The sequence below is a fragment of the Nematolebias whitei genome, chromosome 22, assembly GCF_014905685.2.
Source record: "Nematolebias whitei isolate Nwh7 chromosome 22, NemWhi1, whole genome shotgun sequence".
Lineage (NCBI taxonomy): Eukaryota > Metazoa > Chordata > Actinopteri > Cyprinodontiformes > Rivulidae > Nematolebias > Nematolebias whitei.
This window is the reverse complement of record NC_056519.1, coordinates 18,237,985-18,262,432: the sequence shown is the minus strand read 5'-3', so window position 1 is coordinate 18,262,432 and position 24,448 is coordinate 18,237,985. Positions and strand designations below refer to the sequence as shown.

At 40.0% G+C, this 24,448-nt stretch overlaps 2 protein-coding genes across 2 annotated transcripts; both read left to right on the top strand.

Moving 5' to 3' along the window:
• Positions 1-603: 603 nt before the first annotated feature.
• On the top strand, positions 604-12,873 carry cry1a (cryptochrome circadian regulator 1a). Its single transcript, XM_037695779.1, has 14 exons — positions 604-1,488; positions 7,023-7,131; positions 7,233-7,375; positions 7,477-7,661; positions 7,785-7,873; positions 8,044-8,184; positions 8,545-8,856; positions 8,995-9,146; positions 9,334-9,536; positions 9,711-9,821; positions 10,692-10,790; positions 10,888-10,968; positions 11,175-11,276; positions 12,175-12,873. The coding sequence occupies exons 1-13, from the start codon at positions 1,331-1,333 to the stop codon at positions 11,273-11,275; spliced, it is 1,884 nt and encodes a 627-aa protein (XP_037551707.1). The 5' UTR covers positions 604-1,330; the 3' UTR covers position 11,276; positions 12,175-12,873.
• A 5,459-nt stretch (positions 12,874-18,332) lies between these two features.
• On the top strand, positions 18,333-19,504 carry tnnt2c (troponin T2c, cardiac). Its single transcript, XM_037695868.1, has one exon. It carries the CDS (start codon positions 18,395-18,397, stop codon positions 19,166-19,168), a length of 774 nt encoding a protein of 257 aa, XP_037551796.1. The 5' UTR covers positions 18,333-18,394; the 3' UTR covers positions 19,169-19,504.
• Positions 19,505-24,448: the final 4,944 nt, after the last annotated feature.

Here is a 24,448-nt window from a genome sequence, read left to right as displayed (position 1 = left end):
ATAACAGGAATACAGCAATAAAAGCAAACGTAGTCTTATGAGTAAATAATCTATAAATAACTAAACCTTTAATTAAAACTGCAAAAATCGCAATTTTTATTTCTCTACTCCAATATTTTGTGTGTCTGCAAAATATGAACATGTATAATTAAAAGGGATTTAATATTATTTCATGATTTCTAATAAGCTGCTAACTCATCTCGTGCTAGGTTCTTTTAGTAAACAAATCTGCAGCTGACAGCAGTGTTTTTCATATTTTTGTGGATACGTCACAGTGTCGTAAAAATCCAAAATTTTCCTAAATGTAGCTACTATCTAAAACTGTTTTATTTTATTTTGTAACTAAATTAATAAACTTGTTTTAAGCCGTAATTTACCGGCGTGCCTTCTGACCTCAAGTCGTCAAAGGTGATCAAATTACCTCGCTAACATTTTCAGGTAAGTCACCATGAGAGTCCATTATTCGGTAAAATTACATGTGAGTTCGCTGCGCACGCTGGCTGCCTGGCTGCGCGAGGGGATCGCACGCTGCCAAAACGTGACCACGTACGTAGCCGCTTTCAGCCAATCACAGCGAAGCTCTGAGCTCAGCACGTCGCCAGTTGGTGGAGTAAAGCGGCGAAGAGGTGGAGAGGCTATAGGTCGTGGACGTCTCGGGATTTTCTCCGACAAATCCACTAAATTATCCGGTCGGCCGTGAGGGCAGCGATTCAGAAGCGAACGGGAAGACATTTTTAGCAGCTAAGTAATCGTTCAGACGAATTTAGGACGACGGATTCGATTAAATTGTATTTACATAACACGCTGTCTTCGCGTGGGAAACCGTGTTTTCGAGGTCTTTAGCAACGTTAGTAACCTGGAATTATAGGGCGGTTAGTTTTCGTAGTTTATTTGTTGTCCGCTGGTAATGTTTGTTGAATACAAGGAATCCGTTCATGAGTTTTAGTTCATGCGCATTCTCGTTGACCCATTCCATCATTCAGAAAAACAAGTTATACAACGAAGCAGGCTGTCAGCCGCCGCGGTCCTAAAGCCCGCCGGGTTGCTTCGCTACGGAGCGCGCGAGCTGTCTCGTGCCCAAATGATTCAGCAGCTAGCCGTTTATCAATTTTTCAACATAATGGAAAAGGTTCAGTTAGAGCAAGGCTAATTGTAACGCTTGTGTCCGAAGTCTTGAGGATTCGCACGTGAAGCTGCTTCATTTATTTGCGCTCGTTTACCTCGTGCCCTAGTTTTCGTTGCTTTTGGACAATTGAACGAGTCTCCGAGTCGAGCGAGAGACAACACGAGACTATTTTATATCATTCAGAAAGACTCGTCCACTTGAGTGATGGTCATTAATACGATCCACTGGTTCCGGAAGGGCTTGAGGCTCCACGACAACCCGGCGCTCAGAGAGGCTCTGCTGGGAGCGGATACAGTCCGCTGCGTCTACATCCTCGACCCCTGGTTCGCTGGATCTTCCAACGTTGGGATCAACAGGTGGAGGTGAGACGAGCGATGACGTCACCATCCGTTTACATCTAGATTTTCAGGACATTGCATCGAATAGCCAATTACTGATCTTGCGAGTTGCATAAATGTCAATCGTGATTTTTTTTTTTTTTTTTTTTTTACAAACCTAGTAAGCCAGGCTTGCAGTTATAACCTAATTTGAGCAACATTATAAGACAAATGCATGCTATTACATAGTAATATCACAACAACTAAGCTAAACGATGATGCAGAGTGTAGAAAAATCAAAGCCTTATTCACATAGCAGCCAGTTGCTGCTAATGACATGCAGCTGATGAGGTGCAGAGGTTCTGGCAATTTGTAGCCATGTTGTGTTTTGACACAACGCAAGAGAATCATTCCTAAAATGTCACTAAATGTTCTTACAAAACAGATGAATGGAGCACTGATGATTTGTGAGTCAGTGGAAGGGGTGTAAAATGATTACAGAGATGCAAAGTCCCTGATGTTTGCAACAAAAAAAACAACAACAACATAAAATGGAAAGACAGACTGACCGAATGAAAACACTAAAATCTGATTATGCTTAAACCTAAATGATCTGATGTGAGTTATAAAGCAACTATAATAATTGCACTCAAATATGTTAAATGCTTGTAGAATTCGTAGCTAGAGGCATGTACGGAAAACTACACCAACCAGTATGGTTTGCTTTTTATTTCCGTTTCCTAAAACCATTTAATACAATTGAATCCTCAGTTCAGGTAGACTTTTAAGGTGAAAGACTGAAAACCTTTACAGGATGAGCTAACCTCAACGGGTTAGATTTTATCTTGCACATAAAACTGTCAGGAATCATAAATAGATTTTCATTTAGATTTGCAGGTTGTTGAGTTTATTGTTGCACTTTAAAGTCAGTTCAGGTCAAAAACAAATAAAGAACTTTGTATTCTTCACAAATGACCTAAAGCAATGGTTACATTTAAAATGAACATTTTAAAATTGGGATCATGCCTTTAACAATCAATAGTTTTCTAGAAGCCACATTATTATTATCGTCCATCCATTATTAGTATTATCAGTAGAAAATTACAAACCTATTTCCCTAATGTTGCAAATGTTTTTTAAATACCAAATTAGTATTTTTATGTTATTTAAGCTGACCAGAAATATAGTTTTGATTGTCACGTCCTGTGTGGTTATTTATGTTTGTTTGCACGTTTTTTTTTTTTTTTACTTCTCAAGTAGTTCCTCAGTTCGACCTTGCATCTTTTGTAGTAACTTGATAAGAAGTCCGTGCAGGCTTTACAACTAATATTTTATGATAGATAGTCATAAGAGTGAGAATGGTTGACGTTGGTGTGATGTCTTATCACTTCTGGTGTCCTACGCCATTCTGTTAACCTTCAGTGTTACGAGGGCGGATCGCTTCATGTTGCTATTTCTCCTGCATGATCAGTGACCATCATTTCATCATAACTCCAAACATGTCACCTCAGTGCTTCTGTGTGAAAACTGCATCATATCGTTTGGCGGATATTAATTATTGCTGCTGCTAAAAGGATTTGCAAGTGTCGTAATTACCTCGGTGGATGCTTTGGTTTGCTCCTGCACGAATTTGATGAGTATTTTAGAAAACCCTGACGCACAAAGGTTTCTCCCGCTCCAAATGTGAATTCGGCTGCGGATTAGGAAAAGCTCACTCTAACCAGCCGCTCATGCATCCAACATCTGTTCTAGCACATTCCTCTCTTTGTGACACATTTTCAAATAAAAAAGAAAGCAGGTGGTTTTTAGTCGTAAGGCCATGTTGAATGAAATGCAATAGCGTCCTCTCGCCTGGCACAACAAGTAGGTCAGTGTGTTAGTAGTGAAACATCCATCTCTCCATTTTGAACTACTTCTGCTTTCCTGCCTGTGTGAGAGACCCCGTTATCGTCCTCTGAACGACACCGCCATCAGCTCTAATCCCGACAAAGCTGCGTTCATCTGATATCCATTTTTCAGATCATGTTTAGGCTCAGACTCGCTTACAGAGTCTTAGCCGGTGACCCACAATCATAAAAGTTTCATGCCACAAGGTTGCAGTTAGTGGAGCAGTTTGCAGAAGATAAGAGCGAGGTGGGAGTGTCGGGGGACAGACGGATAGATTTCTTTTAGCACTAGTGCTGTACAGATTTGTCTAAGCTGCCCAGATGAACAAAGCTTATTAGGTCAGTTGGTCTGAGTCTAGCCTTGCTGTGTCACACTGACCTCAGATCAGGGGAACACAGCGATACCAAGCACACTCCCTGAACTGGGACAGTGGTTTTGGGTGGAGATGACAAAAATGATTTAACGTCCGTCGGAGATGGCTCTGGTTGTTCTAGACAGCTGCCAGAATCAGCCGCAGAGGGAGATGAAGAAGGGCGTTCCTGCAAAAAAAAAAAAAAATCCAGAAGCTCAGTGTTGATGATGAGTAAAAACTAGCACTGCAAAGGTAGTAGACAGGTAGTACCTTTAATGTAACTGCTGGATTATGTTGTTTCTCTTCATTTTAGTGTCCATACTGCTCAGATTAAAAAAAAAAAAAAATACCATCATTTTTTTTTTTTTTACTTTGAATTCAATTTCCCCTTACAGTTGTATTTTTTAAAGCTCTTTCATAAAATGTTCAGACTTGGCTAAGTGACTGTCAGGACATTTATTATCTAAAATATTAACATCACAGTAATAACACAGGCAGGGAGGAGTTGTGTATTTAAGAAACATTTTGCACACTTACCTGCTCGTTAAATCAATAAAAGGCTCGATGAGGCTGGAAGGACGCAGGAAGCTTCTTCTGTTGCCTATAGCAACAGTACAGGAAGTCCACATTACTGCTGCTCTGCCTGCGTGTGTATACGTCTGACTAATCTAAAGCTTACATGGTCTTGTTTCTGGACGTTCTGATCAGAAGCACAGGAATGGTGCAACATACCATAATAGATGGATGGAAAGGAAACGAGGTGTTCTGTTTGACAGTATTTAAGCTTTATGGGTCAGTTTTGTTTGTTTATCATGTTGTTTATCATGTTGACTCATCTGCCGTCTGTGATTCAGTCTTCAGAGTCTGCTTAGGCGAGAAATGGCACTTTTATTGTAGGCAAAGGAGACACGGAGAATAACAGAACGTATGTTTATTATGAAAATAAACTATTGCGTGTATAAGAACTGCTACATCCTGGTTTCTCTTTGTGCAAACGTGAAACCAGGATCATTTATTTCAGGAGTCGGTTCTTTTCTCGTTAGGAACCGTTGCAAATTGCAGTATGCTCGGTAAAGACTTATGACAAGAAATACTGAATTGAATTAAGTTGCTTTGAGATGTTTGACAGAACAATGACACCAGTCAGTCAACAAACTGGAATATATGCTACCAGTTTCTATTGCAGTCTTTATTGTTATTTTTTATATGTGTATAGAATTGCTCCAGACAATTGTAATACATTCTTTTTTTTCCTTCCCCATTTAATATATAAATGTTTAAAACTAATTACCTTTGCATTTAAATGTGTAAACGCCAAGACCAGTTCATCCATCAGTTCACTCACGTATTAACTCATAAACGTTGAAAGTACTTTCTGTCTGTCCCGTTGTTATCAGTGAGTCATGAACCAGAAGTGGATCCCTTCACCAGCGTTACGGTCCTGTTCGTCCTCTCGCCTCCTCTGCAGAACTAACGTTATCTTGATATCTAATGACTCAGCACTTCAGCTCCTGGAGCTGCTCGTTGACATAGTTTAAGAACATTTCTTAAGAATAATTACTCTTGTTTTTACTACTACATTTTGGATTAATCGGGATATGTTTGAAGAGTTTACATTTAGTCAAGTGTACCTCCCACAGGTCGCTCCAGAGTTAACATTTATAATTTTGACATTTTGTTCAGGCGGTCAGGTCGTTGCAACCTTAAACACAGAATTAAAGAAAGCCTTTTTGTGTTCTTGACAACATTTAATGTTACATCAAATAGGCTTTGTAAAAAATAAATGAAGTTTATGATTATTTAACGTTTTGGAGGACAAGCTCTTAAATGTATCTATGTCCCATTCTGGAAAATGTTAAGAGTTGCTTTAACACGGTGCTTCTCAATTATTTTCTGTTACGCCCCGCCCCCCAGGAAGAAGTAAACATCCCCCCCAACTCTCCGCCGCGACTGTAAAAAGCATCATTTGTCTATAAAATTGTTATAAGTACACCTCTACATAACGTTGTGTCCTTATTAACATTAAAGAAAAATAAATACTGTAGATGAACTTACAACGAAGAGTAACTTTATTAACATTATTTTTTTTAGTTTGTAACAGAAACTACTTAAAGTGCATCAATTTGCCTGAAAAAATAAATCCTTATTTAAACTTGTAAACATTTTTGACCATTTGATACTGAAAAATAAAATATAATCAATAAATAATAACATTTTAACTCAGGCGTGTTATATAAAACACTTTGACCTGAAAAAAAACAAACCAAAAAAATGAATAAAACAATTTGTGCTGATTTTTATTTATTTTTTTTAATCAAAAAGAGGAAGTCCGGATCAATGAGCACACTCGTGGATAAAACTACAACATTTTGTGTGTTTTGAATATCTGTTTTAGAATGGCTGTTATCGTGAAATGGCATACACCAGCTCATGTTGCTGGGAGGTCCGGAGGCATTAAGTTCAGACTTTTATGGTGTCGTTCGTACGCCTTTAAAGTGAAAACGTATCAAACTTTGTCAGTGACTTCAAACCTTTAAGCCAGGGGTCTGCATCCTGCGGCTCTGGAGCCATATTCGGCTCCTTGGTGCCTCTGCAGGGACTCGTTCAAGCTTTGACTAAAACAAACATAAAACTAAATTTTATAGGTTGTTATACTATCATTTATTTTACAAATGCATTAAACCTAGAACTAATATGAGAAGTAAAACATACTTTAACTTTATGCTTTATTTCTTCAAAGCAGGATACTTAATTTTTTCACAATTAAAAAGTAATATAGGTCTACATAGTTCGTAGTTTTTTTTACATTAAAAAAAGGTTAAAAATATATTTTTCCCTTTTCTTTACAAGAATATTTTGTCTTAAATAGTAAAAGTATCAATAAATGCTAAAAAAAAAAATCATTAGATATTTTTAGTTTTTTAATGTCATCCCTGCTGGCCAGAAAAGTCCCCTCCAACAAATCTAAAGTGGCCCATGGGCCACCAGTTGATAACCGCAGTTTTACCAGGTTTTACGGCGCCAGGCACATTTAATTTAGCGAACGGAGGCACAAAGGTAGCTCTTTTGATTGTAAAGGCTGCACCCCAGCTTTAAACTTTTGCAGATTTTTTTTTGTCATTGTTCAGTTATTAAAGTGATTTCAATCATTTCCCTGCACCTCGTTGCATGAACTAGACCTTTTTTTTGTGTGCATTTAGCGTTTGCCCTCATTTTTGAACTAGTCACTTTTTTTTTTTTTATCTCCGGCTGTTTAAACTGATCATCAGAGCAGGTACAGATCTTCTGACCTCTTATTTTAATCTAAATTTTGGACATCCCTCTTCCTGTCGTTCTGCAGGTTTTTACTGCAGAGTCTCGAGGATTTGGACGCAAGCCTCCGTAAGCTAAACTCTCGCCTGTTTGTGATTCGAGGCCAGCCAACTGATGTCTTTCCCAGACTTTTCAAGGTGACATGTCCATTGATTCAACCGCTGAGCAACACAACCGAGTGGCTTCAAACACTTTGTGTGAACCCTTCATTTTGATGTTTTTCCTCCCTCTTTTGCAGGAGTGGAAGATCAGTCGTCTGTCTTATGAGTATGACTCCGAGCCCTTTGGGAAAGAACGAGATGCTGCCATTAAGAAGCTGGCCTCTGAGGCTGGAGTGGAGGTGACGGTTCGCATCTCCCACACTCTCTATGACCTCGACAAGTGAGTTCATGTGATCAAGTCATTTTTGGCATAAACGTGTAATGTTATCTGTGCATCTGTTTGGGTTATGACACCTTTCTGTCGCTGTTCGTGACCTTCAGGATCATAGAGTTGAACGGGGGTCAGTCCCCTCTCACCTACAAGCGGTTCCAGACCCTCATCAGTCGTATGGATCCTGTGGAGATGCCTGCAGAATCCATCACAGCTGAGATCATGGGGAAATGCAGTACACCCCTGTCTGAAGACCATGATGATAAGTTTGGGGTTCCCTCTCTGGAAGAACTGGGTGCGTTATAACTTAAAAACCCACTTATTATCTATATTATTATTACTACTTGTGATTGAAACAAAAAAATAAAAGATCTGGATTAAGTCCTGTGCTTTTTTTTTTTTTTTCCAAACCCTGCAGGTTTTGACACTGATGGTCTGTCGTCAGCTGTGTGGCCAGGAGGAGAGACTGAAGCTCTCACACGACTCGAGAGGCATTTGGAACGAAAGGTCAGTCAGATCCGTTAAAGTCCAGCTGAAGATTATAATATGCTTTAAATCAAGTATCATTTTTCTGCTCTGGTACTAGTATATTTTAGACATGTCTGATCAACTCTGATCAAAAGTCATGACATAACCTACTTTTTTTTTGTATTGTTGTGTTATTGTGTTGCCATTAGGCATGGGTGGCCAATTTTGAGCGTCCCAGGATGAACGCCAACTCGCTGCTCGCCAGCCCTACAGGCCTCAGCCCATACCTGCGGTTCGGCTGCCTCTCCTGCCGCCTCTTCTACTTCAAACTCACCGACCTCTACAGGAAGGCAAGTGTATTTAACAAATTGATGAAGATTTTGGTCTGAAGAAAGAAGTGAGAAACAGATTATGACGTAATAGTCAAATGACAGTTGTTCGTGCAGATTAGATTTGTTTCTATCAATGTCACGAACAATATTCTGTTTCCATAAAATGTGACAAAAGATTTCCTTTAACCAGTAACTTCATTTACCGTATTTTTCGGACTATAAGGTCCACTGTCTATTTTTGAGAAAATTAAAGGGTTTTATAGTCAGAAAAATACGATAATAGAACGATTAGACCAAACTGTACGCTAATAAAAGTTCAAAGGTCTGAAATCAAACCGTTCAGTCATAGATTGTGTCGATACGCGTGTTTCATTCCAGGTGAAGAAGAACAGCTCCCCCCCTCTGTCGCTCTACGGCCAGCTGCTGTGGCGCGAGTTCTTCTACACAGCAGCCACCAACAACCCCTGCTTCGACAAGATGGAGAGTAACCCCATCTGCGTTCAGATCCCGTGGGACCGCAACCCCGAGGCGCTGGCCAAGTGGGCTGAGGGCCGGACTGGCTTCCCCTGGATCGATGCCATCATGACTCAGCTGAGGCAGGAAGGCTGGATCCACCACCTGGCCCGGCACGCCGTGGCCTGCTTCCTGACGAGAGGAGACCTGTGGGTCAGCTGGGAGGAGGGCATGAAGGTAGAACACCTTAGGGGGAAAAGCAAAAAATATATATATTTAGCTATGTCTTTTCACTTTGATATGTGCATCCGCTGGAATCCCAGTGCAACTTGGGAGTTTCTCAGCTAACACGAGACCGGTTGTGTTTGTGTCCAGGTGTTCGAGGAGCTGCTGCTGGATGCAGACTGGAGTGTCAACGCAGGCAGCTGGATGTGGCTGTCCTGCAGCTCTTTCTTTCAGCAGTTCTTCCACTGCTACTGCCCTGTTGGGTTTGGCCGGCGCACCGACCCAAATGGAGATTACATACGGTACGATTAGAACCACGGAAACAATGTTCGTCAGGGTTTTCCCACCAGAATACCAGTGAAATTCATGTTAAGTTTTGACGGCTGATTGGCAAATTAGGGCAGATGATCCAGCCTTAAATGACAAATGTATGTTTTTCTTATAAATATTTAAATCCTCTTCATTCTTCTTGTTTTTTGCTTTGTTCAGGCGCTACCTGCCTACTCTGAGGGGCTTTCCAGCTAAGTATATTTATGACCCTTGGAACGCTCCGGATGCTGTGCAGAAGGCTGCTAAATGTGTCGTTGGCGTGCATTATCCCAAGCCCATGGTGAACCACGCAGAGGCCAGCTGCATCAACATCGAGCGGATGAAACAGATCTACCAGCAGCTCTCCTGTTACAGAGGCTTCGGTAAGAACACGGGGAGGAAGTAGACTTGTACTTAGTAAAAACTACTTTCTGTCTAATTGCAAACCTTGTTTTAATCTGGCTTTAAGTTATCAGCTCTTAGAAGAGCATTCATTGTGATCTCATCAGTTTTATGCGTCCTATGAGCCTTTAACTCCTCGTCGATCGTATTCTCAGGCCTTTTGGCGACCGTTCCATCCAACTCCAATGGTAACGGAAACAACGAGACCCCCTCAGATGGGGTGGGGTTCCCTCCTGAAGCGACGCATAAGGTTGCAGCTCCAGCTGGTAAGAGAAACTCTCACTCTTCAGGTTCAGGTTTGGTTTATTTGTCATGTAAAATCAACACAAGGTCAACAATACAATGAAATGCTCAGGACGAGAAGAACCGTCTCGACTTGTCAAAAAAAACAACAACAGCAAATACCAAAGCATGCAACAAAAATACAGAAACAAGGCGCCAAAAGTGAAAGAGAAATAAATCTACAGCAGCATGGTCCTATTGGCAGAGTGGTTCTGATGACAGTGAGGTTATCTTATAAACATGGTCCAGTTAGCAGCATGATACTGTTAGCAGCGTTATCAGGTCTCGCTAGCAGGTCCCGTCAGCAGCTTGATGGTATTAATGCCCGCATCAGCTGCCCTTCCAGACAGCCCTCCAGAACCAGGTCCAGCAGACAGAGAACATCCGAGGTTTCCTCGCGGAACCGAACGGGTCCGTAGAGTTTGGTCCGTGCAGGCAGATGGAGGAACATGGAGACAGCCGCCATGACAGGCCTAAGCCCGAGGCTGGAGGGAGGCCAGGAACTGAACCACAATGGCAAGACAGCGACACAGAAAACTTCACACGTGTGTCGCGGTCTTACCCGTAGCGTGGGTGTACAGTGTAGGTGCAAAAAAAGTTAAAACAAAAACGACAGGAACAAAAAAGATGGAGTCAAAGCAGAGCTCCCGTCACTTATACCGTTCTGCGGCACACACGACGTCAGAGTCCGAGTAAGAGAAACTCACTCTTCAGGCTTCAAAACACAAAGTTAACGTTCTAGAGCTGTCAAGGCATTCCCAGATGAAATATCTTTACTTTTTAGGAGTGCGGTCACAAATGGAAAGCTAGAGGAGAAATGGAGGTTTGAAAAGCGCATCGTTGTTGTTTTTCAGCTTATCAGATGCCAGCTCATCCACGAGGAGACTGGCAGGGCGGCGTCACGATGTACCGTCAGGGCGAAACACAAATCAGCGCCGGCACACATCAGCAAGGTGAGGATTAGCAGCCATTTTATAAATTTAATCTGCATGTTTGTCACAGCTCTTTACATTTTCTGCCCTCTTTAATACTCTGTGTTTCTGCTTGAAGTTCAAAGCTATGCTGCCGGTTCAAGCATGATGTGTTACACACAACCCCCCCAGCAGGTTCAAAGTCCTGTCATTCAGAAAGGTGAGGACAGACGGTGCAAAACAATTCAGTTTGTTGTTACTTGCTTTTACTTGGTTGAAAATGTTTTTTTTGAAGGGATGAGAACTTCAGTGACTCTAGTGCCGGTGTTAAATCATTCATCCAAAAACATTCTTCTTTCTTTGGAGTTGGTCTCAACTCAAAATGAAATGATGTTTCTGACTTTCTTAAAATGTTTTGTTTTTAAGGCCCTGAACACCATCCGTCCACGCAAACCAGCGGGAAAAGACACATCGAGGACTCTGGGAACGGCAGAGGCTCCAAAGTCCAGAGGCAGAGCAACCACTAGAGTAGGTAGTCGCGTAAAACACATTTTCTGAACTTTTATTTATTGTTGAAGAGTTTCAATTATCAGCAAATGTTTAGTTGTACGTGTAAATCTACATCCGTATTTATTATTATTTTTCTTTAAAAGTAAGAATGTGTTGGTTGAGCTTTTTAGCTTGTTATAGTATGTCAAAGTACCGGACTTGCTGCCGTAAACGTCGCATCAGTCCAAGTATGTCTAATAACGTGGCGAAAAACAAAAATATGTCGCTTTGCCGTATAAGTCGCATCTATCATGTGTCACCGCTGACAACCTGGAAATGTGGGCCGGTGTTGTGGCAAAACTCGATTTGCTGCCAAATGGCGTCCGCGGGAGCGTGCACGGGAGGACTTTTAACAAGATTAACACTTAAAAACAATTGTTTGTTCGAAATTATAGCAAAGGCGTGTCTCGGTTGAACTTTTCCTTAATAAATGCACTTTAATGGTCAAATCAGCTGAATTTCGCCGGGGCGGTGCGGCGAAATGAAGCTGATTTGACGTTTGCTCCAGGAGTTCTGGAGCGAGATGAAGGTGGTTTAGTATGGCAAGTCAAGTGTTTCATTAATAGCCACTTTTACCTATTAAGGAGACACTTAGCTTGCCATATTAGTCAAGGTCCCTCTAGTGGCTGAAAATGATAGTGTTCAATTTTTTCCATGTCAGAATGAATGAAATCATCAAATCTCAGCCAAAAACTGGGTGATAAATATGGAGGAAAAAACAAAAATATGTCGCTTCACTGTATAAGTTGCTAATTTATGCAAAAAAACCTGTGACATACAGTGAAATACGGTAGTCTCATTTTTTTTTTTTTTTACCATTCACTTAATTTAATTTAAAGTCATATAGTGTTAATGCTTCTGTCCCTTTGTGTTCCAGGTGTTCCCGCACAACGCCCAGCCCGCCAACACAAAACAAGTTTTGCTATATAGCACCACGTTGCATGAACGCACCTTAAGACTGAACGTCCTAACTCCCCCGTTGTCAAACGTCATCTAAAGTAAACGGACTGTAAATTCTCTGGAGGACTGCACATCCCAGGCAGAAGTGACACAAACTGAAGCAGCTGTTTCTGCTTACCTTTGGGTTGATATTAGGACAAACATCCTTTTGTATATAATGATTTTGCTAATTGCAGCTCGCACACAACTTGTACATATTTGGATTGGTGTGTTTTCTTCTCTTTGTGTAGCCATAGACCAATTGATATATTTTTGATATGAGAAAATGTGAAGGATAATCTTTTTTAGAGGGGGTAAATTTTCATTAAAAACAAGCATTTTCAGACTGTACAAAAAAAAAAGAATAAAAACAAAGCTTCTTGTCTGTGATAGTAAAACCACCTGCCTGCATATTTTTTTCCTACGTTTGTTTTTGAGCCCTCCAGTGTAAACTTAAAAAAAACAAGTGTTTTTGATTGTTCTTTATCTCAGTACTTGTGAAATTGTCTCATTCCTTATCAGGTATGACATCATGTTGCCTGTGTCAGTTCTTATGGGTTAAAACTGAGAGGAATAAAGAGTCTTCACATCATGGTGCCCCCTGTAAACTCCTGATAAATAAACGTACAAACTGAAAGCGTGGTTTCACTTTTCTTCTTAATGCACTTTAATTTAAACTTGGACGCATGCATCAGTCAAACTAAACTACTTTGAAAAGGGCTGTAGAGTGTTTTTATATTTTGTTAATGAATCCCATTAAAGTGTGCCGGAAGTTGAACCAGGAAGCAACGACTGACACTTTTCTACACTAAGGCTTGACGATGTATTCTGGCTGTTGTAGCACTGAAGTTGGTCAAATAAGTCCCAGACATGACTGTCATAAAATGTAGTAACTTAAAAAAAAACACATCTAGGTTTTAAAAGTAGTTTTATTTTTACAAGTATTTGGTGTCTGGTAATGCTAAAAAAGATGAGGATGAAGACAAAGTAAATTTTACAGTAATGTTACCAATAGGATAAGTTCTTCAAAGATGCAATTTTAAGTATTTTTGCTCGAAGTTGTGGACGGCCTCTAAAACCCAACCTCAAAATATTTCAAACCCATTTTTAATAGCAGATGGCATTAAATCTACATAAGCTGAAGAAATTAAAAGTTCACGTTGGTGCTACATATCTAGACCTCTAAAGAACTTTATAAAATCTTTAGTTGATAACAGCTTTGTCTAACAAGACGGTTCAAATCTTAAGAGCACTCACTTAGGCTGAGACAAGTTTACTGAAAAGAATTGAGGTTATTAATCCACATTATTCACTAATGAACAAAGTTTTTATACAAGTAGAAGTGATTAACACTACCGACTGTAAAACAATCTAAGGATTCTAGGTGAGGCCCAGAAACTAGGTGGACATACCCACCTAGATCCAGGTGGGTCTGCGTATTGATGTGGATCACCTCCAAAGCAGTGGCACCTCCAGAAGTTTTTATGGGGTGGCCATGTTGGTGCCACTGAAAATCCTTGGGTGGCACACCAAAAACAAGAACAATACAGTAGTTCTATAGTGCTGTTGCTGTAAAATGACTTGACTTTGGCAACATGAAAGTTAAGAAAAACCAATTGGAGTTCCACAACAGCTTTAATGTGTTCTGTATCCTAATAATCCCCAAAATGATCTTTACATTTTCGCTTAAAATGTACATTATTTCTTAAATTTGAAGGAGTACATTGAACAAAACATTGAAACCAGTTTTCTCATGCTTAAACCCACCACTTCCAATAATAAAAAAAATATATATATATATATATATTTACTTGATGCTGCCGTTGTGAACAAAAATAGAGTACTGTATTTCAAATGTCCAAAAATGGGAATAAAAAAAAAATCAACTTTTTACATTTTACTTTATACTTCATTTGCTTTTTCAATCCATCCATTTCAGAAAAGCAATGTCCATACTACTCAACTTGTTGACATATTCTCTCCTTGTTATATTTATAAAAATATTTTTAAAGCCTTTCAGAAACCATGCATCTTAATGTTGAGGACATGCTTTTCTTAGTTCATATCTTAGATGTTACCATTATTTTTATTTTACATTTTATTGTTGGAGAGCAGCACGGTGGCACAACTGGTAGAGCTGCTGCCTCTCAGCGAGCAGGTCCTTGGTTCAAACCCCGGTCCAGGGGCCTTTCTGGGTGGAGTTTGCATGTTCTCTCCGTGCATGCGTGGGTTTTCTCCAGGTGCTCCGGTTTCCTCCCACAGACCAAAAACATGCATGTTAGGCTGATTGGTAACTCTAAATTGTCCCTAGGTGTGAGTGAGAGAGTGAATGGTTGTTTGTCTCTATGTGGCCCTGTGATGGACTTGCGACCCGTCCAGGGTGTACCCCGCCCCTCGCACAACATGGGCACCAGCGACCCCCGTGACCCAAAATGGAATAAACGGGTAAAGATAATGGATGGATGGTAACTGGGACCCTGTGTACATAATAAAGAATCTCTGACTCTGACTTACTGTAGTTTTAGATCGATTACCTTTATTCAGGGGATTAAAGTCTATATTTTATATTTAGTTTTAAATGAAATATTTTAAACTTAATTTAAAAAAAAAATTATTTTTAATGTTAGTGAGGTTTTCCTAATCCTAAATAGCTAGGGAAAATTTAAAATGCACAAGCAAAAATTTGGGACTCAAAGGGATAAAACTGTTTGGCAAAGAGGGGTCAGTCAGTAGGGTGTAAGTGGGGATTTTTAGAGGTGGGCTTTGCCCTCCTCCTGGCCACCCCGTAGTGGCGCTCCTGCTCCACAGGCAAACTTAAAAGCTCTGTAGTCATCAAGTAATGAAGAGCCTGCTGGTTGCCATGGTGACTTGTAAAAATGGAGCTGGAAACCTCAGTTTGGCTGGTTGGAACTTACTATGGAATATTTTTCACTAGATAAGAGTAAAGATCCTTGTGTGGTTTTGTTATGTATCATGCCTGTGACATGAACTGAGTGTACAGTTTTTGTTAAAGGATAAACTCCGTGAGTCACAGGGCACTCCCCACTAAACCCCGCCCCGGCCCCTGACAACCAGCGCGCACGTGTGAAGCGGCATGTGCTTGTTATGTATGTAGACTACACCAAAACACAGCAGCACAGACACATTAACGCAACATGGCTGCTAGAAGACAATCAGGAAGCGTTTACCTAAATAAAAAGAACAATAATATGGTTTATTTTGTCAGTTTTATAGTGTTTTTTTGTTGTAAACTGCAGTCGCACGTTTGATTTCATAACGAGGCGGAATCCGGTGGGCGGAGTCATCAGATCAGAGCGCGTGAGAGGCACGTGACCGCGGGCAGCTGCGTCATGAAGATAGAAAGACCGCGAAAAGGAGGGGAAATAATAAATAAATAAAAAGCGACTGACCTCTGCTGTCATTCTCCCCTTCGGACCAAAGAGCCAGGTGTGTAAAAGTATACGAAAGTACTCTAAGCTATAAGTAGTAAAGTTACAAAATACAAACATTTTAATAGTTTATTTATTTTTACCTTCAGTCATTCATTGTGTTGAAGCTAGGCGCCAGCTGACACAAATTAGTCCTTCAAGTTGTAGCTACATTTTCAAATAAAATGTTGCCCAAAAATTGTTAAAACATTATTTATATTGTAATACCGTTGTGGATGTTTTGCAGTTTTGCTGCCCATTTAGGTCAAATGTTTTAGTTTGTATCATTGTTTAATAGTCAATACACTTTTTTTAATTTTATTTTATTTAAGTTAAGACAGAAAAATAATGGAGAATGACTCATTTTGTTGATTCTCAAAGATCCAGGACATGAAAATCTCAAGTGACAATCAAGGACAAGGGATAATTTGATGACGGCAATGTGCACATTTTAGACGGAGAAGACAGATGGTTTAAAAGAGGTGTATCAGAAACCAATTCGCATGGAAAAACTAGATAAGATAGGAGGTTCTTTCAAATATCAATAGTGCAGCCATGACATCTTCGATAAGTAAACAAGTCTGCTTGCTTCTGATTTTAAACCACTTAGGGCTCATTTCTCATTTATTTAAAACACAGATATTTATTAATGCAAAACAATGTTTCAGTTTCAGTCCTAATCCTCCCAGACCACTTAATTTCACACACACTAGCAAAAGATCAGGTCTCTAAACTGCCATGGTTTGAGGCTATAGCTTACCACAGTAGTCAGGATATAGGACAGTGGTCCAAATACATAAATAAAACAACCCTTTACACTTACTCCTTTTCACATCTGGCCAAGCAAGGCCAACAAATAGATCAAATGAAGAAAATATTTTATGGCTGCATTGCAGAAAGCCCAAACACAGTGTCCTGCATCACATATAGAAAAACATTAATCCTAACTAACATTAGTTTTTTTTTAAAAATCAGCTTTTCTCACAATTTCCCAAACACCACCATTATTTATACTTTTTGAGCTTATTTTAGCTCATCATCCTCAGATGGCACTACACTTCTACGGTGTGCACACTACCTGTTTTTTTTTTTTGTGGCATTTTTGGCAACTGCTACAACATAAGGTCTACATGGTTTCAGACTTTATGTATATTTGGTATTAAACTTTAAAGAAAAACACAGATGGTAAAAATATAGCTGTTGGTGTAGCCGTCCAAAGTAAGACTAGTAAATATTCATCTGTAGTGTCCAGCTCTGGCCACATGAGGTCACTGTGAAACCTACAACTGATTACTTTGGTAAACTGGAAACATATATGACTTTAGTGTGCTTTACTCTAGTCTGGTTCTTTGTTTCAGTAACTTAAAAGTTATCTAGACAAGAGCATCTTTACGTTTTCTACGTTTATTCAAACAAGTAAAATAAAACGTACCAATTCCCACGTTGCCAAACAGCAGAAGGACATATATAGCTCTGGCTCCCATTGTTTGTTGCCTGTCTTTGATGAAAGACACAGTTGTCCCTTGACTCCCAGCAGCAACCAGGAGGGCCCTGATTTTTACTGGAACCACCTGCTGTCGTCGTGTTGCACACAGGCATGTTTTATCAGAGCCTCCCTAGGTTGAGACAGACATGGGACATTAACATTTGTGTTGTGATCCTTTCAGGCCACAATTAGCTTATCTTCACTCAGACAGAGCCCCACAAGACTTATACCATGACTGAAACATAATCTCCTGGAGATAATATGTGTTGTCTATCATGTAGAGTTACAGAATAACATCAGGAGCTTTATCCCAAGGAGGCACATGTACCAAGTTAATTGGGATTCCCAGACGCTGCAGAGCACCTGTTACACACAGTCATCCCCTAAAATCTCCGTCCTTTCCCACTGAGAACTCAAGACTTGGAAATGTAAATTGTTGATGTCTTTAAACGTTGGCAGCATAGTGCTGAGGCCACTCCGTGCAGTAAACTTTTAATTGCATTCCTAAAAGGATACATACCAGAGCTGGTAAGCTCATTCTGTACATCATTGTTCCCACAGAAGTGGTTCAGTCTTTAAGTGTCGAAACAGAGCTCCTAAAAATGCACACTAACCGAGCTAATATTTGCATTTGGATATTAAAAGTAAATGCTAACCCTGGTAAATGGGATTGCTTTGACTTCCCATCATTAAAATCCTCTTAAGCTGTGGCGCACTTAAAAACGTGTGCTTTTGCTATTGGAAGTCTTTAAGCATCACATGTTTCCACACTGTGGCTTTTAAATTTAAGTGAATAGCATTTTTCTTGGGAAACAGAACAGTACATGAAAAGTGTTTCCAGTGAGTTTTAAAGTATGGGAGTTATTTGTCAGGCCGTGTGTTGCTATGTGGGACTGAATGGCCCAAGTATGCATGTACATCTGTTGTGTTTCTGAAATAGTCTCTCATTTTGTCCTTAAAAAGGAATGAGGAGCCCTGTAGGGTCAGAGTAGGCAGCAGGGGGGTCTTTAGGGGATAAAGTAGGCAAGTGTTTATGACAAGACTTGGTGGAGGAGAAAATAGACCAATCCATCTGTCTCAAAATCTGTCCTGTTGCTGACCCACACCAAGGAGACCGCCATGGAATGGTCACATGACAAAGGCAAACCCTTAAAACCCCCACAACCTGCACATACAAGACTCCAGTCATCTCCAGTGTTTGAAACGCCAGCCGGTCTGTCTTCTCCTTGTAAACTTTCAAAGTCATGTCAGACACGGAGGAAATTGTGGAGGAGTATGAGCAGGAAGACGAGAAGGATGAGAAGAAAGGGGAGGAGAATGAGCACGAAGAAGGGTCCAAACCACGGCACAAGACAACTTATGTGCCAAACATGACTCCTCCAAAGCTTCCTGATGGCGAGAAGGTTGATTTTGATGACCTCCACCGCAAGAGGTTGGAAAAGGATTTCAATGACCTCCAGGCCCTCATAGAGCAACACTTCTCCAGCCGTCAGAAGGAAGAGGAAGAACTGATGGCACTTCGCACCCGCATCGAACGCCGCCGCGCAGACAGGGCCGAACAACAGCGTGTCCGCTCAGAGCAGGAGCGCGAGCGCCAAGCACGGGTGGCCGAGGAGAGGTCAAGGCGTGAGGAAGAGGCAGCCAAGGTACGAGCAGAGGAGGATGCCAAGAAAAAGAAGATATTCTCCAACAAGTCATTTGGTGGCTACCTGCAGAAAGTCGAGCAGAAGAAGGGCAAGAAGCTAACAGCCCGTGAGGAGAAGAAGAAGGCTCTGATGGAGCGCAAGAAGCCGCTCAACATAGACCACCTGAACCAGGAGAAGCTGGTGGAGAAGGCGCAGGACCTCTGGCAGTGGCTGTACCAGCTGCACGCCGAGAAGTTCGAGTTAGCAGAAAAGCTCAAGAAGCAGAAGTATGAAATCCATGTGCTCCGAAACCGAGTCAGTGACCACCAGAGGGGCTCCAAATTGTCCAAGACCTCCCGTGGGGCCAAAGGCAAGTCTGTCTCCAGAAAGTGAAGAGAAAATTTCAAGACAACTGACGAGCCAAGTTCATTCTGGACTGTTTGGTGTTCTTTAACTTGTATCATGAAAGCTCTCCCAGGGACTGTGCATAAGGATGTCTTGTTTTGGTGAAAATAAAACAAAATCATGTATCAATTTCATCAGTAATTGCTTAGATTTAGTCCACAACAAGATTCTTTATACATCATTTTGTTTTTAACAACTACACTTTCACTGTCAAATTGTTCCTTATTATAGTTTGCAAAACATTTTGCGTTTGTTTCCAGCACATTATAACATTTATCTGTGTGCTTTAGTTCTTTAAGTCTCAGTAAACTCATTATTATGCTCTCTGCTTGGTTGTTGTGTCGGGAACTTGGAAACTCCTTGAAACTTTTCTTGATGTGAGCAGGGTTGTGTTAAATGAGCAAAATGTCAAACAGGTGCGGACCAGCTGACTTTTTGACTCTAATTTTGGCTCTGGTGTTGAGAAGCAGTATTGTTACGTTTACACAAGCTTACGAGAGGAACTAAACTTAAGAGTTGTCCACGTACAACTTGTTAAAGAACCAGTTTAATACACGTACAGATGATGCGCCTTAAAAATGATAAAAGTAAAAATCTTAAAACCGCATCCTAAATAATAATTTGGCTATGACGATGAGGACCCAGCCTGTTCTAAAACACAGTAGAGGCTTGTCAGGGTTTGTGGCTCCTTTTAGTTTAGAAAATATTGTCAGAATAAAGACAGAAAATATATAAATTTACCATACGATACCATCTGGAAAGTCTCTGATTAGCAATTTTACTGTATAACAATGATTTTAAACTTTCTGCCAGTGAAATAAAACTTCATCTGAATTTAAAAAAAAGCAAAACACAGCATAACACTATAAGATTAACGGTTCTAAAATGGTGCAAGAACAAAGTAATCCTTCAAGAAGAACAGAAAACCTTTTCTGAAGAAAACTGAAAAAAGTCCACGTTCCAATTGAAATTGAAACTTTTAAATGACCATAAAATCACAAATGGGACTGGATAATTTAGAAGATCTAACTGGGAAACAAACAATAAAACATAAACATTTAATTCTTGCTCAAATGTTTTAAAAGGCACTTTTAATTTGAAACGTTTTGTACTTTGTGCAAAATGTGTATTTGCCACATTAAGAGCAAATTATGAATGTGCACCATTTAAAAAAAGTAAATCTGAAAGAATCCTGTTTAAATCCAATTCTAGTCACGTTTTACAGTTTTTAAAAGCAGCACATAAACGATTTAAACACAATTTTTTTAACAATATGACAAAGTCCATCTTACTTAGTCAATTAATGTATATTCTCTTGTGATCATTTAAAATAATCTTGGGAATAGTTTCTGATCTTTTTGTTGGACTTTTCATTTTAATCCCATCCTTCTGCCTTTTCTCATTAAATTTATGCTGAATGTTGAGTAGTTTTTTTTACCTGTAGATGGCACTGTAAAACTACAACTGTACTGGAAACAAGTTTAAAAATAACAAAAAAACATACAGTTCTACCATGTATTTACATTAAATGTTAATCTAGCTTATCATTATGGGACTAAAGCAGCAATTCTACACAAACAGAAAGATTGCTCGTTACAGTGCCTATAAAAAGTTATCACCCCCTTGGATGTTTTATACTTTTATTGCCCTCAGAATCAGTCTTAGTCCTTTTAAATTGACTGTTTTCGACCAAAAATAAATAAATAAATAAAAGCTATTCAGTGACGAGGTGAAAACTGATCAGAGAGACTGTGTATATAAGAACTGCTGCCCCGTGCTGTGACTGCAGCTAAAGGTGCTTGTACTAAAAAAATGATGGGACGAAGGTGGTGCATTGTGCAGTCACCATTTTTTTTAACTGGTATTAATCTGTAAAAAAAAGCTTTCACTTTGACATTGAAGAAGGGTTTATTTTATTCAAACATGCCATATTATATTACCATATTTTCCGCTGTATACGTCACACTGCCCTATAAGTCGCATCAGTCCAAATATGTCTAATAAAGTGGAAAAATCCATAAATACGTTGCTTCACCGTAAACATCACATCTATTATGTGTCACCGCTGACAACCTGGAAATATGGGCAAAAATAAATTGGCTGCCAAATGGCGGCCACGGGAGCATGCACGGGAGGACTTTAACAAGAATTTAACAAGATTAACACTTAAAAACAATTATTTGTTTGCTCGACATTATAGTAAAGGTGTGTCTCTGTTGAATTTTTCCTTAATAAATGCACTTCAATGGTCAAATTAGCTGCATTTCACCGGGGCGGTGCAGCGAACTGAAGCTGATTTGACGGTTGACGGTGGAAGTTTATGGCAAACAGACTGTGTCATTAATAGCCACTTTTAACTACTACATGACACAACGGCATGCCATACAACTCGAGTCCCAGCTAGTGGTGGAAAATGGTAGTGTTCAATATTTTCAGTCAGAATGAATGAAAACGGTCATATCGCAGCCAAAAATTGTTTTATAAATATGGGAAAAAGTCCATAAATTCATTGCTTTAGTGTAGAAGTCGCAGGGCATGCACATTATGCAAAAAATTGCGACTTATAGGCCAAAAAATACAGTAACCATGAGTAATTTATGAGAGCAGTAAAACGGTTAAACATCCAGGTGGATGAATACAGTAATAATGGATACATTTTAAACAATTTAAAAGTTCTTTAGAGAAAGCAAAAATATACTTTAAATTGCAGTGGATTGTGGGAACAGGCTTGGCAGGGCGGCCTACTGTAGGCATGTTTAGGGAAAGCACCATATTCACAAACTGCATTAAAACACACACCAGATCAAGGAGCCAGAGATTTCTACCTCCTGCAGTTCATGATTGTCATTTCAGCTTCGCCTAACTGCTGCTTTGCTCTGAGAGCCGTGACAAGCCATTAAAGTCTATACGGCGGTATGCCCACGGGTTGCCATAGAGACGGGGAGAGGCTGTCTTTACAACCAGGTTTTTCTAACCCCTCCTTCAGCTCCTCTCATGTTCAGCCAAAAGGTATGTGTGTGTACTGACGATGTCGAGACAGACAAATCCCAGCGCACCAATCAACCATCTCGCCGCAGAACATGATGTTCCAGAACTTGTTGGTAACAAGTTGCTGCTGCCTATCTACACCTGATCTGTTCTGCTGCGATGATGGTGCTTTGTTTTTTAAAACGAAAGCTTTTCGCACATGAATTTCACTCCTCATGGCAACACCCACCCCCACCCCAATAAAAAAAAACCAACAAAAAAAACGTGCATTTGTGTGAGCGTGCTTTCACCAGAACATCAGCTGCAGGGTCATCAGGGGGGCTGTTGTTTGCTCATTAGCACTCAGCAGAGAGGAGCAGATAAAGTTCGTAATGGATGATTGACAGCTCCAGAACCACACTTTCCATTTTGACCAGACACTTAATAGTCTGCTTTGGTTCCTACCAGATTCCTTTTTTAATTAGAATGAAGATGAGTTATTCTCAGATGATTTATTACTTGTTTTGCATTGCATGAATTTAGTTATTTCTGTATTTTATCCACATTTGCATTGCTAAAAATATCCCATAGAAATTTTATTTTCTAAATTTTGCATCGTCACATCATCCATTGTTGTTTTTTTTAAGGGTTTAATATGAGAAGTAAGATGTCCAAGCTTTTATATGTACATAAATGGCTGATGATGGATATTTGCAGGAAACAAGTTGCTTAAGAAGAAGATTGAAGAATCCTGCCAGGAGGTCATAAACAGCAACACGTCACTTAGGAAAAAATGGACATCGTCATCATTTTCCTCCTAATTCTAAGTCTTTTGTGGTATTTGTTCTTTCTCATTACTGTACAGTCAAACAGCTTGTTATGAACTACTTTATGCCCAAAACAAAGAAAAGTTAAGATGAAAGGGTTTGCAGGAATTTTATGCTCAATAAGAGTAACTCCTCGTGTGCCAGCGCAGTCAGCGTTCACACATCTCTAAAAGTGCTGGAGTAATGTTTTAATTCACGTTTACGTGAGCTCAGTGCACGAAAAGCTATCTCATAGCACGGTGAAGAAAACACAAACAAATCCAATTCATATTAAAATTGCACGCACTAAATTAGAATTCAATTAGAATTAAGACTTAAATATAATCGGTTCAAATTTAATTATTTTTTTACTCATACAAAGCCAATTTGTAAATAATAAAAAGCAACAAAAAAAAAAGGAGTTTCTACTGAATTGGGAATTTTTTACTTGCCTGTTAAAAACTAGCCAAATTTCACCCTTTAAAAAACCCCCATTAAATTCCCAATTTTTCTGTATTGTTAGAATTGGAGACAAAGTCAGTTATGTGATGCTGTTTCTCAGGATTTTATATCCGTTTAATGAATGGTTTCCTTAGATTAGAGGAAATCAATACAAAATAGTTCTTCTAAGCAGACAGAGACCACCTGTTCTTTGAGGTTTCTAATTATGATCGATTAATGCAACTTTATGGTACTTATGAACCACTGTGTACTCCTTCCTCCACTCTTATAGGTCACTCTATGTTCCTCCCACTTTGGGAAATAAGTGTTGACTACAGCCATTTCTATTCTCTTGGCAAAATCCACTACCATCTGTTCTTCCTAACTTCTTTCCTTGACACCAAACCCACCCATCACTTCCTCATGTCCTCTGTTTCCTTCACCAACATGTCCATTCAGGTCTGCTCCGATCACCACTCTCTCCTACCTGGGAATACTCTCTATCACTTCATCCAGATCCTTCCAAAACATATCTTTCTCCTCCACATCACATCCAACCTAAAGAGCATAACCACATTTAGCATCAGACTTTCTACTTCTACCTTCAGGCACATCACCCTGTCTGGCACTCTTTTCACCTCTACTACATTCTTTGCCAACTCCTCCTTCAGGACCACCCCTACTCCATTTCTCTTTCTATCCACACCATGGTAAAACAGTTTGAACCCTGCTCCAATGCTGCAAGCCTTGCTGCCCTTCCACTTGGTTTCTTGGACACACAAAACATCTACCTTCCTTCTCTGCATCATGTCAGCCAGCTGTCTACCTTTGCCTGTCATTGTCCCCACATTTAGAGTTGCAACCCTCAGTCCTACATTCTTCACTTTCCTCTTCTCCCTCTGTCTCCTGACATGTTTCCCTCCTCGTGGTCTTCAACTAACAGTAGCACAATTTCTGCCAGCACCCTGTTTGTCAACGGCACCAGTGGCGGTCGTTGTTAACCCAGGCCTCGACCAATCCGGTATGGTTTTGCTTTGATGAACTTGCATTATAG